General features: G+C 42.7%; 1 protein-coding gene across 1 annotated transcript; it reads left to right on the plus strand.

The window, feature by feature from the left end:
• The first annotated feature begins 309 nt into the window (after positions 1 to 309).
• On the plus strand, positions 310 to 18310 carry NELL3 (neural EGFL like 3). Its single transcript, XM_040696634.2, has 5 exons — positions 310 to 576; positions 708 to 1239; positions 5617 to 5936; positions 7360 to 7426; positions 12627 to 18310. The coding sequence occupies exons 1-5, from the start codon at positions 457 to 459 to the stop codon at positions 14144 to 14146; spliced, it is 2559 nt and encodes an 852-aa protein (XP_040552568.1). The 5' UTR covers positions 310 to 456; the 3' UTR covers positions 14147 to 18310.
• The last annotated feature ends 247 nt before the right edge of the window (positions 18311 to 18557 follow it).

Below are 18557 nucleotides of genomic sequence, written 5' to 3' on the forward strand. Positions count from 1 at the left end.
GCACCTCAGTGCGGGCGCTGCTGGGAAGCAGCTAGGAAAGCTGCTTTACCGAAAGGCAATACACATCAGCTGTGCTGAAGTCAAAATCACTCCTTCAGCCTACGCTGCAGCGATAGTAACATCAGAGAAAACAGGACCTGGTGGCCGTGGTGACCTCCGATGCAGCTTTCTGGCGAGCAAAGTGGGAAACAAGCCTTAGACTACCAGAAACTTTTCCCAGCCGCACGAAACTTGCTTATCGGCACCTGCGCTGTGCACGTACCTTATTCCTGTTCTTTTGGAGCCATTGCTTATTATTTTTAACGCGAATCAAGCCGCTGGGACGAGGCCAGCCTCCGAGCACCTCCCGCCCTTCCCGGGCGACCCCCGCGGGCGCTGCCGCAGCCCCGGGCCCCGCCGGCCGCCGGGAGGGGCCGGAGAAGCGAAGGAGTTAAAGGGAGGCGCTTGGGAAATCTGATGCTAACGAAGCCCCAGGAATGTTGCACATTGCCATTCCCCTGCAGTCCCCGCTGCGGGCAGCCGCACCGGCCCCGCCGAGGAGCCGAGCCCCGAGGCCGCACTCGCACCTTCCCTCAGGTTCGGCCGGGAGAGATGAGAAGGAAGGTGGGGGGAGAGGTTTTATTTTTACACGCGGAAGAGACGGGACGGGGGGGGTCTCCCCACCGAGAGGGGCTCCCCTCACCGCCGCCGCCTCTCTTCTCTTGCAGGCGCGGCCGGAGATGCCGGGCAGACGGCTGTGGTGGGCGCGCTGCTGGTTCGGCGTCTGCCTCTCGCTGCTGGGCGCTGGGGGCGGCGGCGAGCCGTGCCGGGCCCCCTCCTGCGGCGGCGAGGCTCCCCCTGCGCCGTGCCGCGGAGCCCGCTGCGGCCCCAGGGCCGGCCGCCCCGCGCGTTCCTTCCCGCACACCGCCACGCCGCTGCGGCCGCCGCAGGGCAAAGCGCCGCCCGCCGGGCCGCACCCCGCCGCCAGGGGGAGCGCCGCCGAGCCCTGCCCCGCCGGGGGCTGCGCCGCCAACGGCACCCGCCGCGACTGCCACGGCCTGGAGTGCCGCCTGCCGCCCCGCCTGCGGCCCCGGCCCCGCGGCCCCGGCTGCTCCGCCGCCGCCGAGGGCTGCCCCGAGCCCGCCCTGCTCCGCGCCGCCGACAGAGCCGCTCAGTTCGCAGGAGACGACTTCGCCTACGCCGGGCCCGAGCTGGGCGGCGGCGCCCTGGGGGTGCAGCTCACCTGCGACGTGAAGCCAGGTGCGGGGCGGCGGGGGGCCGGGCCGGGAGGGAGGCGCTGGGGCCGCCCCGTTTCCGTCCCTCCGGGCCGTGACGCGCAGCGCGGTTTGGAGGCAGAGCCGTGGCGCTGGGTGCGGGGCGCTGCCCCGTCGTATCACCTCTGCGCACCTCTGTGGGTACCCTCCTTCAAGTAGTCTGCAACAGGTGAAGTATGGTAAATTAGGGACCTTCACGGTGCTGTTTTAAAGCGAGTGTAAGTTCTCTGATTGTCTTCACAATTGTTGTGTCTGGATTTTTTTGGTTTGTAGCAACATTGTCCCGAGCTTCACAGTTGTGTGTATGTTGTGCACCCAGAGTGAATGAGCCGGTGCCATTGGTGAGAAACTTGCTGCTGCTTACATGTTGTTGTGCTGTGATAGCCAGCAGAAAACAGCAACAAATTGCAGAGCTCCTCTTACTGCACAGAATAAAGAGCATTGTACTGCCTCTGTCAGCTTAGCATCCCCGTAGAAAGTCAGACATGTCCAGGGTTATACTCATGGGTCAGTGAAAGATGCAATGTGATTGCCCAGGATGGGTGGATTTACCAATGTTAAAAGCATCAGCAGAGCTTTAATGAACACAGAGCATTTCTTGTTTTTGCCTATTGCCTTGTCTGAGAGATATAAACTTTATGAGGAAGAATGATTTATTTCACCCCCAGTGATGGTCAAAGCTAATGGAAAGCATGGTGAATGTTTGAACTTTGTCACATCCTTGTGGCCAAGCTGAGCATTGTGGCTCCTGCAGGCAAGAGAGCACATAGCCTCAATTCGGGCACCTACTGAGTGGAGTGACACCTCTTCCAAAACAGCCTCCAGAATTTGGTGATGCCATTTGGTGAGAATTAACACCCCCCCCCCCCCCCTCCACCTTCATGTTACTGTGACAATGTGTGTCTTTGTCTTTGCTTCCAGATGTCCTGCAGAACCTCTGTGTTACCCATGACCACGGGTGGGCAGAAAGCAGAGACATCTCCATTTATTCTGCTTCTGTGCGTTTTCTTTGTACCTTTATCGTAATTGCCATACCTCCCTTTTGCAAACGGACCTAGGATATTTGCAATTTCTTTGTGCTTACCAAGATCCATATTTTCAAGTAATGCAAATCCTGGCAAATAATAAGGACTGCATGGACAGAAGAGTGACACTTCTTGAATGGTACTGAAGGCACATGTTACATCTTCACTGAGAGTATCAGACACAGCGTGACCTTTTTCTCCAAGCATCCTCTTATTCCAGGATTGTCCTTAGAGAATCTAGATCAGTCATAGCACTTGCAGCTGCCATCGTGAGATCTGCGCACCCATGATCTCCTAGGCCATAGAGTTGGGGTTAGGTACTCCTTCCTGACACGGGACAGAGGAAGGTATAATACGGGAGAGTAAAGGAAAGGGTTGGAACAGTGAGGATGCTGGGGATTTTTGGGACTTGACACATGCAGTGAACTCTTTCAGTTTATGCTCTTTGTAGTCATGGTACCAGGTGAAGTCTTGGGAGAACAGGAGTGTGGTTAGAAGTTTCCTTTAAAGTTTTTCAACCTATTGAGAATGGTGATACTTCATGGGCAGTGGCTGTCAGGGATTTGTGCAATCTCCTTTTCACGCCTCACTGATCCCAGCCATTCTCACCTGAGGCAGGGATGATCATTGTGTGTGTTGGAGGGAAAAAGTGGACCATGCTGCCTACTAACCCACTTAATGCTGTTGAAGGCACCATTATCACAGAAGCACATGGTGAGCAAACTAGTGATGATAACACGTGAACTTGTCCACACGTGAAAGCTGTTTCACACACACACAACTGCACCCACAAAGATTTTTCCTTCTCACTGCTTTTGCCTCACAGCCTGTGAGTGACACAGATTGGCAGCAGCCTGCAGCCAAGACCACCACAGCAGCCATGGTGCTTGGTGTGGTGACCTGGGCTGAGCACTGCATTCTGTCTGGATTGGACAAAGGGCCTATATGCTTTTTGCCTATTCCAAACACTGAACCCAATCCTTCACAAAACAGCTTTCTTTCCAAGAAGTGGAAGAACAGCATGCTAAATTCATCAATGTTTAGCAGAAATCTCATGTGCTTGGCATCAGAAACAACAAAATGAGCCATGTTGAGAGTCTTTGGTTTCCTTCTAGTCAGTGCACGGGCAAGCATCCAGTATTCTACTCTGCCTGCAACCTCTAATATTCACTGCATATGCCTAAGACCTCGGAGACCTTCCTTTTGAACACAGATCAGTAGGCTTCTTGAGAAAGTACAGAGAATACATTTTTCAACTCTCGTTTGTAGCTGAAGCGTGGTTCTGCACAGAAATTCTGCGTGGCCTGTGGAATACAATCATGAAATGTGATAATCACACATTGAAGCATCTAATGCATTTACCATTGTCTGGGGAGAGCAGCTACTCAAACAGCATGTAGTGAACATTGTGAGGCAAATCCAGGAAATGTCCTTTGCTTCTCCTCTTCTAAAGAGACTAGTCCCAAGGCTAGAGGGGTCTGAGAGCTGATGTGCAGACCTGTATGTACACCTTTTTCCAATCAGATGAATCCATTCCTCTGCAAGATTCATTGCTCTTTCTCAGCAGCTCCTTGACTGCACCTTACTCCAGATGTAGGACTGGCATCCCAAGTGAAGGAATGCACATGACCTGTTGCCATTGTGTCATTTTATATTCCTCTGTGTCTCTCTTCACATTGATCAGTTGTCATTAAATTCTTCATTTTTCCCTCCTGAGCCATTTTTCTGTTTTTTTGTTTTTTTTTTCTTTCAGACAGACTCCTTTGTGTACCCAAACACTCCCATATGGGCAAAATAATTTGCAGCTGCCATATTTCATACATGCCAAACCTGACACATGCTGTTGCATTCTTCTGTGCGCTGAGAAATGTCTGCAGCCCAATGCCCATCTGCTATGGTTATCAGGAGGGAGTGGCACCAACTTGGGTTCCACTAAAGACCTCATAGTCTTCCTTCCCTTCCTCACAATAGGATGACTACATTCTTTCAGTCTTCCTGCACTAAGATTGTTCCTTAGGAAACATGCAGCACCCTCTCAGATTAATGTGTCCTTTCCAAGACATTCTCAGTACGTGTTTTGTTTGTACCGTGGATGGACTGTAGATGTATGGAGTAGATATCTGCAAAACATTCCTAACCATGGCTGTGTATGGTGTGTGTGTGTTTGTATGAAAGGTAATTTTGCATCTGTGGTCATGAGAACATCTGTGTGTTGCAAGTGGTTGTACCTATTTGATACTTGGCTGGGGAGTGTGGAAGGGTAGGTAATTGGGATTGCTGATGTATACTAAACATGTCTTGCAGCGGAATTCATCCTGTATGATCTAAGACCAGTGTTCTAGAGACATTCCAGTCCGACATTCACTGTAGGTTATCTTTAGACAGTTAATGGACAGAAACAGCTACATTTATGGCTGAGCTATTTTAGACTTCAGAGTTCTTTTGACAAACAAGATTCCCCTTCCTCTTAATCAAACATCATTCATTTTTAGTAGAGTCTTCTCTTTTGTGCAAGAGCTTCATTGTCTCAGTATTGCTCTGACACTGTGAATTGCCTATAGCACCAACTAATGCAGTGAAAGGCCTCTTGTACTGGTGTATAACAGTGTGGCTGAATTTAGTCCAACACTGTAAAATAAAAAAGAGAATAAAAGCAGTTGCAAAGGGTTCTTAGGTCTCATATTGTCACCAACTGAGCTTTAGACATCTAGAAGAAGGAGCTATCTGCAAACATCATCTGCAACAGTGGTGTTTTTTTTTTTTTTTTTTTTTGGGGGGGGGGGGTGGGGAAGGGGGTTGTTTGTTTTTAATAAAAGACTTAGAGTTTTTCCTTTTATCAGTGAGTACATAATTTCACCTTTATCTCCTTTGAGTTTCTTCTTCCTGTTTTATTGCTGGTACTTAGTATCATAGACTCCTTTTACAGTTAATTGTAATTGACCCTTATTTTTACTACTTTCAATAGCTCAGTGTTCTCAAGAAATTTTGTCACCTCTGTAGTGAAAATTTACCATTTGTTTCTTACTGTATTTGACGTATACATAGATATGATTCATCTGTTATTGACCCCAAGTGATGATTAATTTATGACCTGAAACACAGGGGCTGATTATGTCTTTTTCAGTGTCTCCAACTATAAATGTTGTTCCTTATGAAAGAGAAGAGCTTGCAGTCTCTTGGAGGAGCTACAGAGATAGTAAAGGGACTGGTCTTAAATCATGACTTGAATTTAAAGTGCCTTTTCATTAAACTTATTAGAATTGTAATACCTTTGAAGAGATAACACAGCAATCAGAAAATTATTTATCTTGGAAAATAACGAGTCATTTGTATTTCAGGAGAAAATGAAGTTCCATCTGAAGACGCCCTAATACTACAGCTTCACCTTGCAAAAGGTCATGAGAAATTTACTGAAATGCTAAAAAGCCAGCAGCAGATCATTGTAGATTTACAGCAGAAACTTGCTGAACAGCAACATGTATTGGTTAGCCAGCAACGGGAGATTCTTGAACAGCAAAGAAAAATGTATGAGCAAATGGATCTGATCAAAGTGCAGTATGGCATGCTTTTTGACACAGTGAAACAAATGTCATTTCAGAGTTTGCAAGAAGATATTCAAAATTATTTTGAAAGTCATCTTCAAGGACTTCAGAACCAGGTCAGGAATCATCTCCAGAAGTCATACTCTGTACATAAAGTAGAAGTGGATGCAAAAGTGATAAATGTAGGGGAGTCTTTGCTGGACTGTGGTCTTTGTGAAAGTGATGAATTTTGCAATTTCCAAAAGACACCTTCACAATGTGAAAAATGCACATTGTGTCCTGCTGGTTTTTTCCAAATGGCTGATTGCTCTGCAAACTCTGATCGGATTTGCCAGGTGAAATATAATTCTGTATCTTTCAGTTACTGTTTATGAAGTATTGTGTTGGACATACGAGGATGACGTTCTGCAAATAACTATTCATAGAGGTAGTTATTTTGCCTAAAGTTTTCTCTGGGTTTTCTCATCACCATTTGCTGCTGTAAATGGGGCACTGGGTAGTGTGTGCTGGATGTAAAAGCTTTCCCAAGTCTGGCAGCTGCCAGGTCGTTGATTCTGCTCATCCTGGTAGAAAAATATACCCTAAAATACACTTATGAATGATAAATTCATTTATTTAATGCCAGACCAGTCTACATGAACTGCTGGACACATTGGAAAAGTAGAGGAAAGCTTTATTAAGTAAAACTAATGGTCATGCGTTTGTTTATAAACTGGAAATGAAAGTTATCAGTTAAAACAAATGTAAAATTTAATTCTAGCTTACAAACAGCATACAAAGATATAGAATGGTTAACATTCACATTTATAATTATTAAATACATTTTACTACACAACACTGGCATGTAAACAAGATGCTTTTGTGGTCACTTCCATTTAAAAATCCTAACTTATGTTGGGATACTTAAAACAGTGACTTCTTTGCCAGATGTTGCCTTCAGTTCTTAGCTTCTCATGAGCCTGAACAGTTAGTGATCTGTGTCCCTATCACTGAGAAAAACATGAAAGAGGCTGTCTCCTTCCCTCTGCTTGTCTAATTTTATTTAATGTGAGTGTTTCAAGGCAAATTTAGCCTTTGTTCTTTCCGCTCTGCTTACTGTGTGGTGAGGGTAGAGCCTGTTGAGAGAGAAATTTAATTATCATTTCACTTTCTTGGATGTTTTTCAGTTAGCACCTTCCTCCCAGACTAGATGTCTTTAAGAGCCTTTCCTGATGCTATTTTGGTTGTTGCAGTGTTCTCAAGACCAACTGAGTGATGCATCTCTCTAAGGGATGTGGTACTGTCTTACAGATCATGTAATGTAAAAAGTGTTAGTTTAGTACCAGTCCATTTAGCTCATGATCTGCAAACTGGAAACCACACAGTCTGTTTGGATACCTCGATAAAGCAGATCCGAAGTGAGCTGTCTTACTTCAACACGTCTGTGAGATCACCCTCCTCTTCCTGCCTGCATATGCCTGGGTGTGACAGCCTGAAGTGCCTGTTTCAAGCTGACGTTATGGCATTAAAGTTTTTCAGTATGATTCTTGTGATTTACAGGACAGAGATGAATGCACTGAATCTCCAAGCATTTGTGGCGAGAGAATAAAATGCCTGAATACTCCAGGTAAGTTATATGCCCTGGTAATTAAAGGATGAAGATGATTAGATCTTCAGGAACAGGCCAGAAGGATAGATAAAGGCTCAGGCCTGTATGTTTGTGAGTAATAGTATGCTCAGCTTGGTGGAATCAAAGGGGTTGAGAAACAGTCAACAATCAACAGTTGATAGCAGTTCTTGTGGACAGACAATAGGCACTTTAGAACATAATATCCTCTAGGACCTTTGAAGGGTCTCTTTTACTTTATTTTCTTGGGTTTTTATATGCTTTGATTTTAATTTTCTCTTATAACCTGACCGTGTTCTTGTTTGTGCTGGTGCAAATGGGGTGAAAATCAAAGGTTCTATTCCTAATGGAGAAAAATAGTTGTCATTTTCCTGCAGCTGCACTGAGGTAGGTATTTGAGTTGATCTAATGAAGGTACTTATAGAGCCTTTCTTCATCAATCTTATTCTCCTTTAAGCAATAATATTGTCAAATATTGAAGAATGATCAACAGTTTTCATCATTTGTGAGTGTGGAGGAATTTTCAGTCATTTAGGATTGGATTTGAGTGGAATTGTAAACTTCAGACTTAGCCTTCATTACTTCTTATGGCAGTCAGACACAAAGAGGAAAATTAACAGATGTACTGAGCAAAAAATGCATCCAGGTACTAGGATAATTTCTGGTCAGCCAAAAAAAAAAAAAAAAAAAAAGCTTGAAAGAAACTGATCAAATAGAGCACTTCACCAATCACAATTTGTACTGAAGTACACTCAGTAAAACAACCAAGGGAAGACTTCATCAGCTTATATGCTTTTCATCCTCTAGACTTACGCATAAAAAGTGGGTGACCTTTCTGAGGGACAAAGGGTGTTTCAAGTCTTTGAGTGATTTTGCACTAGTGTAGAAAAAAGTGGGAGGGAATTGGTCCTAAGAAATGGGTAAAAGAAGACTTGGGCTTGCATACATTGTCCTTGCTTCATTTTGGCAGGAACTTAGGTTGGCTAGGTGGTCTTACTACAAACGCCACAGAAAACTGGAAATAACCAAAGAGAGCACCCAGTGCTGTCTTGCCTCGAAAGCACTGTAGCATAGGTACCATCCATCTTAACAAAAGAAAAGACAAGACGCTTCTTTATAGCCAGCCTAAGTAGTGAGCAATTAGTAGCAGGACAGCTTGGGGCACAACATTTGAACCAAAGCATCAGAATGGTACAAGGCTTGGTCTCTTCTTTAGTAGGAGGATGGGATTGGTGCTATCAAGCTGGTAGTTTTGTGGAAGGAAGCCTACAGGGTCCCAGCTTGAGGAAGGGAGAACCACCAGTGTGGGAGTCATTGGTAATGCTCTGGTTTGTGACATGGGAGAGGGAAGGCTGTAAGGAATTTATCCAGAGGGCTGTGTGGGATGACCCAGACCAAGCGTAGGTGTTTTCTACTGCTAGAGGAAAAATTCAGAGGACAAAATACTGCTGTGAAACAGTTGGGTAATGGTGGTTTGTCAGACCACAGTCAGCAGCAATGTGTTTGAAAGGAAAAGACTCTTCCTCTGATCCCTCTTCTCCCATTTTTAATGGTGCCTTATGAAGATGTGAGGACAATCTGTCTCCTATCACTTGGGCTAGGAATTGGTGTTCTGTCAACATTCTCCCCATCATCTGTCATTGAAAAGGGTGTGCTCTTCGTATTTTTTGTTTGATAAGATTGCTACTTTGAGCTTGTCTGTTCATGATGGCTCATTATCTTATACAAGTGCAATTAACTTGTCAAAAGGGTGTCTGAAACTGGATGTTTGTTTTGGGTAACGTAGGGTAGGTGAGGATGTGATCTGATGTATGAGTTCCAGATGTTATATGCAGTTTCTTGAGCTGCACGCAAAGTTTGTTGGATCTGTAACAGCTCACGTTCCCTTAACAGTGGGAAGGGAACACATAGCAGCAAAAAACCATGCAACTAGGAGCCTCTCTTTCTTCACCCATCCACTTTTCTATGTATCATACCTCCTTCCCCTGCTGCCTTTCCTTGTTTTTATCTGGGACGGGGGTTGTTAAGTTATTTGAGTAAAGGTTTGTCGCCAAGGAGCTATCAAAGTGCACGGTTTTCTTCTCACACAATCCCAGGAGAACAGTCAGACTTGTCCTTAATGTGAATCTGCCAAGTGGAGCTGGCCAAAAGCACTCTTTCCAGGACCCCATGCAAACTAAAGGGGAGATTCTATAGGAGTTACTGTGGGATGCTGTGGGGAGAGGATTCAGAGATGGCATGAGATCTGTTGTGGAGTGTTTTAAATGGGTATGGGAATATACAAAAATTATTATGAGTGTTTAGAGGAAAGTAAGGAGGGATAGCAAAATTCAGACTGGATTAATGGGTGAGTAGGATAATAGGTCTGTGGACTATCAACTGTACTGAGCCCTCATACTTTGGCAAGCTTCTATGTTCAGATGCCAACAACTGAAGGAGATCAGACAGTCTAGGACCAGTCACTGGTCTTCAGTGCCATGCAGCTAGAGAGAACAGGCCTGAGCCATCTGTGCTGTATATATTTGTGTGAGTATTGCATGTGCTTGTTAACGTTTTCTGTCAGTGTTCATCCATGTGGCTGGCTGTGTTCTGTGCAAATGTCTACCAGGCATACAGGCTCAGCCTGGCTGCATGGGGGGCACAAAACTGGGACAACTTCATATCTGTGGATTCACAAAACAACATTAATGCAGCTGGGCTGCTCACAATAAAATCAGGTGCAGCAGCCTCCAGAGCAGGGGCCAGGAAAAGGTGGGAGAGATTGTCAGAAATGTGGTAGAGAGAAATAGGAAGCAGTCACAGCATGCTGCTCTGCTGGCCTTCTGATGTTTGGCTGCTGTTTGCTCCTTGACCTTTTCAGGTCTGGCAGAGGTTAGGATGCTGCTGCTGCTGCTGTGTCCACAGTAGGAAGCAGCCCATGTGCTGCTTTGAAGTCACCTATTTCAAGTACATGAAGGGGGAGCACCTGCTGCAGATAGAACTGATTAAAAACTAGACAGCGTAATGCTAAGAGTAGTCACCACATGTTTGTAAAGCCTGATATTTATAAAAAACCTTAAATGTAAATAAAAATGTATTAAAGAAGCAAATAGCATAAACAAGTATGTCTAGGTACTTCTGCAGATCATCTCTGCTATATGAAACAGTTGTATCTGTGTATTCAGTAGCAGCTCTTCCTGCGTGTTTCAGTGGTGTGGGAGCTATTGATTTGAGAAGCAGAACTGGTTAAGTAGTGTCACGCCAGCTATTGTTCTAGGGCGAAAAACGATCTGTTTGCAAAAGGAAAGCTTGTCAGGGACCTCCTGTATTCTCTATAGAATATTCATAGTTGAAAAAATGTGATCTTACTTAGCTTTTGCTTCTTGTAAAAAAAGCCAGACGCTTTTCGAGGGAATAGAGTGTTAAAGTTTCATCTGACTTTTTTCAAATGGAAAAATACGACTTTTCTACACCGAGCTCTTCTGAGAGAGCCATACCTGGTCTCTAAAGGAATGTTCTCACACCATACATTGTATGGTCCTACATATCACTATGTGTTAGTGAAGAATCTACTGAATGAAACACGAATAGACAAAAAGAGGTATGAGGGTGTACATGTGAAGCTTGTATAAATGAATACTGCATCTGGTGGTCTCAGCTGAATAATGTTGTGGCAGAAGTGAATTTTAGCGAATATTCTGACTTCCCTTGTGTGCCAGGTGCATGTATACTATTCAGTCTCAGTATGTGAGCATGCTTTTCTGCCTGTGACAGCAGTCTGTGTAGCCAACACTGTCCTGGGTTTAGCAGCAGAGAAAATTGGCTTGCTGGGGTCCATGTCAAATGCTTGTGGTCCCAGTCTTGGAGCAGATCTCTGCCCAGATACAGCAACTTTCCAACTGAGGAGTAAAACAAATATATGCATCTAAGAAACACTTGTGAATAAAATAACACAGGAAAGGATACTTAAGAGGAGCTGTAGGAAAGGTGATCATTGGGTTTAATTATGTGTGGTCAAAAAGCTGAAATTAGTGCATTGGCACATAAACTGTGAGGTGCAAACTGCAAGTGGTTATTCTTTTGGTTGTCTCAAATTAAGTGTGTTGATTTAGATCCTGAGGGCTCTGTGCATAAAGGTGCTGGGCACCAGCTGCTCCAGCTGGAGGCAACAGCAGATGGCAGTGCTCTTGGAAAACTGACATAGAAAATTACAGGCTGTTTTTAAAACCTGCTCTTTGAGTGTGCATTCTTTGATCCACTGAGGTCACGATGTGCCATCCAACAGCACAAAATTACCTTCTTACAAATTAAGTAATTCCACACAGCATCTCTAGATATTTTCTGTGGTGTTTTGTTCATCTGGTTATTTTAGGCTATCAAGACCATTGCTGTCCCGTGTGTCACAGCAGTGGTTTTTTGCCTTTCAAATGTGCAAACTCTGCATAATGATTTTAAGCCATATGTTTACCATTTTGTTTTTCCTACTTGTCTCTTGCAGGATCATTAAAAACAGTACACAGAATGCCTGAGGTCTATGTCCCTCAGACTGGAAAGCACTGCTTTAGCAATCACAGCTACAGCAGCACTGCCCATAATGTGTGGGCAGCAGTGGACGTTTTCCGTGTAGAGGAACTCTACCTTAATTGAAAATATGTCCACTGCTTAGTGCTATGCCTTTTATTTATGAAAAAGTGTCTTTGGAGTAATTTCACATCTGACTCATTACAGATTTTGGTTAGAATTTCTCCTGTTCAGCCCCTTCTGTCTCCTTGCTCCTTCTACTCTAAACCACTGAATTCGGCTTGGGCAAGGTGAGTTCCCCCTAGTGCTCTAGGATCTTTTAGTAGTGCAAAGTGATCTAACATAGAAACACAGATTGGTTTGAGTTGGAAGGGAACTTGAAAATTATGGAGTCCCAATCCTTTGCCGTTGGCATGGATACCTTCCACCAGATCCAGCTGCCCAGGGCCCCATCCAACCTGGCTTTGAACACCACCAGGAATGGGGAATCAACAGTTTCTCTGGGCAGCCTATGACAGTGCCTTACTGCCCTCTGAGTAAAAAATTTCTTCCTGGTTGTCTTCAGTTTCATCAGGGCTGTCTTCTGTTTTCTCTCATAATTAGATATGTTATCAAACATACTTGATACGTATGTAGATCTGTAGAGTTCTTTTAGTATTTTAAAGATTTAACAATAAAATTGCCCAATTTCTGTGAGCAGGTGGCTTCCGATGCCTTGGAATTGCTGAGAAAGATGCAGCTCTGGGATTGTGTGGAGAAGAGTATTTCTTTAATAAGGAAATGCAAGAATGCCAAGCGTGTTTGAAATGTGAAGATGGAATGGTGGCCATGCCTTGTTCCACTGTTAGTGACACGGTTTGTTCAGCAACCAGTGAAAGCAAGCTATCAGAATCTTGGGCTGCAAACATCATTTTACCATCTGTGAAGTCTGGCATCTCTCAGGTCTACTCTGGCTTGAACTTGAAGATAAGGGAAAAGCTCCACTGTGACATCCTGTCCATTGAAGATCACAGCCTGATATTCAGGCAGCATGGTCTTTTGTGGACTGACCTAAATTTTGCAGTAAAACACAACTGCAGGAATTTTTTTCAACTTTCCTTGAAGCTAAATGGTAGTGAAGAAGGCTATGAACTGAGTGGTGTTCGCATTGAACAGCCAGAAGGAAAATATTTCCAGAGCACCAGTTTAAGCAGCGCTGCTGAGGTGGAGCCCAGCCAAACTCTTTCCGTGTTTTTGAGGAGCCCAAACCAATTCTGCAATCAGAGTAAAGACTTACATATTTATGATCTTAATAGCCCACTAAGTCTGTTCTGGTTGTCTCATGACACGGGTGCTGTGGCAATCAGTGCACACATGTCAACAGCAATGCATTACCAAACCAACTATCGACCTACATTTAAAATAGTTTCTGTTTCCGACCCTTACATGCTAAGTTTATCTCATGATGGCAGAGCTATAAAATTCACTGAAACAGGTGTTGTCAAATTTGTGTTGCACCAAGCATTGTATTCTATGGGTCACACTTGTGTCCGGGAGGGTTTCTCCTTAATTTCTTATATAAATAGGAATGGTACCAACAGAGAATTAATGAATGTATTTAAATCTGGGGTAAATTACAGAGATACATCAATATCTGCTTCTGGAGCCACAAAAGTTGCTGCTGGAGATCTGATTAGCTTTGAGATACTCTCTCCTGCACAATGTAATGTTCGTTATTTCGGAGATAGTTCTGGGATTAGTATGTTTAGCCTTATCTGGATACCTTCAGCAGTTTCTAGTGCCATATCAGCCACAGTTTCTGTTACAGGACTGCCTACTGGAGCTGTGAGAAACAAATTACTGGATTTCACCCAGATCTCAGCCAATGAGAAACAGATACAGCTGGTTTCTTCTGGACAGCTTGCTCAGAAGTACTTCATTTTTACGGAAAAGGGAGTTGCCAGTCTTGCATTTAACTTAAAGCTAATCCATTCATGCAGTGTGCTCAAAGTGACTCTCAACCAGTTGACCATGGATCACATGCAACCCACCATAATTGCTCAGCAGATTGGAGGGCAGATGCCAGAGGGAAGCATATGGACCAGTGTGACCCTCCGTGCATCTTTTGAAGTGCATAATGGAACGCTGATATCAGTTTCTCTTGACTGTGTACGTGGAAGGATCAATCAGATCACTCATGAACATGGAACCAGTATATCTATTTTATGGATTTCATCTTAATTTCTGTACAGTGAAAATAGCACAGAACTGGGGTTTAAATTGGATTTGGATTCTACTCTGATTCTTTGTCTGTATTTGACACCTTACAGTGTGTCAATGTGAACATATTGTCCCACTAAAGTGCTCTCAAATTTAGGAATATTTAAATATAATCTTAATTAAATGATCAGTATTTAAAGAAAGAGAGCTTTCAGAATTCCAAGATAAGATAGTACTTCTGTTAACATAATCAGGCAAGGGATCTATGGATTCAACTCAAAACTATTTTTTACAATGCAGTATCTTGAAATTAATTATTTCTGGACCACAGAGAATTGCAGGTGAGAGTAAAAACATATCTTTTGGTACTGGAACTGAAAGCAGCGCAGCCAAGTAATGGAAGTCTGCTTTCACTTTCTTCTGCCAACAAGACTAAATGCACTCGGAGGCAAATTTGTTTACATCTTATAAAATGTTGTGCTCAATCTTTAAGTGCCTTAAGCATGCCTCAAAGTAGAAATGGTAATACGGTAACATTGAATTATACTTGCACAATATCGTAAAAATGGACCTCAGTCAAAAATAGAACATTGTTTTTACAAAACATAATGACTGTTCTCATCATGAACGTTGTAACTAATGATCTTTCTAATTTAATTTTGAAATAATCTGCTTTTAAGTAATTTGGGAAGACTTGTTCCCATTTTAAGTTGTGGCGAGTGAATGGTTGCATGATGAGAAGGAAGGAAGGAAGTATTAGAAACATGTCTTGAAAGTCAAGCTTTAAAAGGAAACAGACTTTTATTCAGTTTCTTACCAATTGTGTGTTCTTTTTATGACCAAAAGGGGACACCTTTCACAAGCATGCTTATTTTGCTGAACTGGTGCTTAATTTTAGAAGTTCTTTTTTAATTAAATCACTCAATTAATTCTAAAATGAAATTATGTATTCAATGACACTGATTATTGTCTTCTTCCAACTCTTCTGTCAAACTGCTCTTTCTGATCTGTGTTTCTCTCCTTTCTTCTCCTGAAGCATCACTACTGCTTCACTCTGTTCTTATTTTGTTAGGAACAAACAGCATGCTCTGTCATGTAGCTCGACTCCTTCCACCTATCCTTCACCAGCCCTACTAAAGAACAGGTGTGTATGTGTGTCACATATATAAGAGGAACTTTAATAAGACAGCTGCAAACTGCCTACCATCAACCTATTTGAAAGTGAGACTACTATGCATGATATGACTTTACTGTGGGTGTCTGTCTGAGCACATGTATCCTAAATGCATGCACTTTTCTGTGCTCTTCACCTGTTCTGTTTTTTGTTTGTTTGTTTTGGTTTGGTTTTTTTTGTAAAAGCGTGAACACAAATGCAGGAGTTCCATCTGGTGCTTCCATTTTTACTTGTAATTTTCTAATCATGTCATTATCACTTGTGGTTACCTTTCCCTCATCCTTTCTTCAGGTTTGAACTCAGAGATACGCAGACTTTGGACAAATTGTTCTCCTGCACCAAGCAGAATGCTAGTATTTCTTGTTTCAGCTCTTAAGTAAGTCTGAGCAACCCATTGCAATATACCTCACTGGATGCTGTGTTGAGGCCAACACAACCACAGTAAGTTCAGTCCTGGCATCATATCTTCTCTAACAAACTCACCTCTACAAAGAGGTGGTTTTGTGAGGAGAGTGTCAAAGGCCTTCTTTCCCTCAGAAGCAGACAGCTCACTGCTGTATCAGGATGTCTGTGCTGCAAGAGAAGCTCTGCAGAGAGCAGACCTGGGTATTTCTGCAGTGAAACTGCAGGGAAGTCAATGTTGGAGAAGGCTTGAGATAGGATTCTTATGTTTTCACTTGACGGAAAGTCAAGAAAATAATTTTCTCATGGACATAACCCCTTATTTTTCTTGTCTGCTTTACTGTATGCAGTTGTTTTAGAGGCTGTCAGCCCCATTAAAATGATAGCTTAAGAGTAATTCTGGATTTAAACCTGTGTAGCAGATAATCAGAATCTAATGTAGGATGTAATCTAATACATCTTCAGCAAAGTGCAGATGTTACTTGAATATAATAAGCATTTGCCTTTATGTAGCATATAGCACATCTAACAGAATGATTTGTATGTGTATATTTTACGTAAGTGAGTTTGTAATACCGGTGGAATTGCTTGAATATGGAGAAGACTAATGCTTAAATCCTGTACTGTGCACACAGTGATGGCACTTCCATTTAAATGTGCCATTATTAAAGGATGCTGAAGCTACCAGGGAGCTACAAGTGAGCATTATTACAGCTAAGGGAGATTTCAGAGTGTGAAATTGTAAATACAGTATATCTTTTCTGAAGATTCTTGGGGGAGTGCCCATAATTGCCCTCAAGTTAAGAGTAGATTTTTAGATACATGGGGCAGAAATGTGGTATTTTGCGGCCGTCTGGTAATGGTAATGATGGTAATGTATTTCACATGGTTTTGCTATTGTCATCTGTGATATTCATATGATGAACAGCAACAAAAATTCTTCTAAATACAAACTATTAACTGCAACTTGCAGCAAGCTTAGCCCTACTTCAGTCAAGAAATTTGAGCCTGTTTTCATCACTATCTTTAAAAAAAATACAGCCTAAATTAAGAGTTCAGCCCACTTAGTTACAGGAACGTGAATTTGGAGTAAGTGTGTTGGAGTCAGCTTGGATTTATGGTAGTATAACTAACAGCGTAGCATATAGCCTTTGCCTCTATGAAAATGATATATATTACCTCATTCCGTGCAACATTAAGTGGTGCACTGCAGTCCTACATAAGATAAAGTTCAAAAGCAATCAAACAATGTACGATGAATACTAATTTTATGGCACTTATCCCATTTGCTGTAATTAATTGCATGCTTTATTCTTGACAGATATACCCTATCAATTATATTTACAACTTAGGAACTTTTTATTTCAAGTTTTTATATGGTTTCTTTCTTTTAGTAGCATAATATAATGCTGTGAAGTACAGAATTCATTAAAATGTTTTTTTCTTTTGCATCTTTTGATACCACGTTCATGAATACTCTTAAAAACCTGGGAGACTGTCTCCAAACCTTGTTTCTAATGGGGACACTCAAAGTCTTGCAGAGTAAGTGCAAGTACAGAGGCTAGTGAAGTCTGTACAGAAAGCGTGGAAGTTAATACATCTATGTAGATCACTCCAAAAGTAATGCCTCCTATTTATTTCCATGGAAACTACAACTGATACAAAGAGCACAGTAACACTGTTTGATAGAACAAATTCTAAGCTACAAAACAGGTATCTTTAAACACTGTCACCACTATTAGCCACATGTTTTGCCAGTGATGAACAAGAGCCTGTACGCTGCGCTTGTCAAAATCTGCACCAGTGGAGGTGACCCACTGTCACCACTGCTGAAACACACCACCCACCCCATCACCATGCCCACATCCACTACTAGGGCTCTGTAAATGTTCAGCAAGTCAATGAATTTCAGTAGGTGCAATTTGTTCCACATGGAGGTGTACAACGACACACGTTTGTTTGATCTACACTTCCATGTCAGACACCATTCTGTCAGACTGCCCCTCTGCTGCTGTCTGTCATGGCAAAAAATAATGGGATGTTGGTGGGAAGGTTCAACCTCTACTGCCATACCACCAACATCCACCTCTGAGAGCATGGGTCAAGATAATAGGATAGGAAGCATTACTTTCAAAGCAGCCTTCACAGAAAGGTGAATGTTTTACTTATGCAGACAATGGGAAATGTTGTGGAAAATGTGACTATTACAGGAGAAGAATAATTTAGGTTGTGTAGTGCTGCTCACATAAGAGGAAAAAGGATCTGCCTTACAAAAACCAGCATCACTTAATATCAACCATTTTGCAATTTGAGGGAGTTTGCCTGGATATATTTTATTACCTGTACACTTTCGTGCTTTCTGAAGTCAAAACTGGGTAGAATGCATCAACTATTTTAATATTTTGGATCATTCCCTTTGTTCTGTGGTCTGTGCAGATGGCAGTACACTGTGAAAATGACACTAGTTTCAAGTGGTGCTTTTTAATAAAATTTCCTACTTTGAAATAGTACCTTGTGTTTAAAAATACCATTTAGACACTTCTGTTAATATTATATTGTAATACGTTTTAAGAGAACTTTGCTGAAATAAATACAACAAAAAAGCTCTATTGATGCCATTGCAGATTTTACCACCGCCTCTTTTGGAGACAGATTCCCATGTTACCTGAGTTAATGACCTGTGCTTGTTGAAGTAAAGTTAAACAAGAAAGCGAAAGTGAGGGGAAATGGAGATAGAGGGCATGAAAAATGGGAGAAAGAAGAAACAAACTCTGGTGTTTATTTGATTGAATACAGAAGACTTCAAACTGGATTTCTTTAGAACAGTCTGAAAGAAATGCTTGCTTTCTCAACCAG

This window comes from Gallus gallus, chromosome 2, assembly GCF_016699485.2.
Source record: "Gallus gallus isolate bGalGal1 chromosome 2, bGalGal1.mat.broiler.GRCg7b, whole genome shotgun sequence".
Lineage (NCBI taxonomy): Eukaryota > Metazoa > Chordata > Aves > Galliformes > Phasianidae > Gallus > Gallus gallus.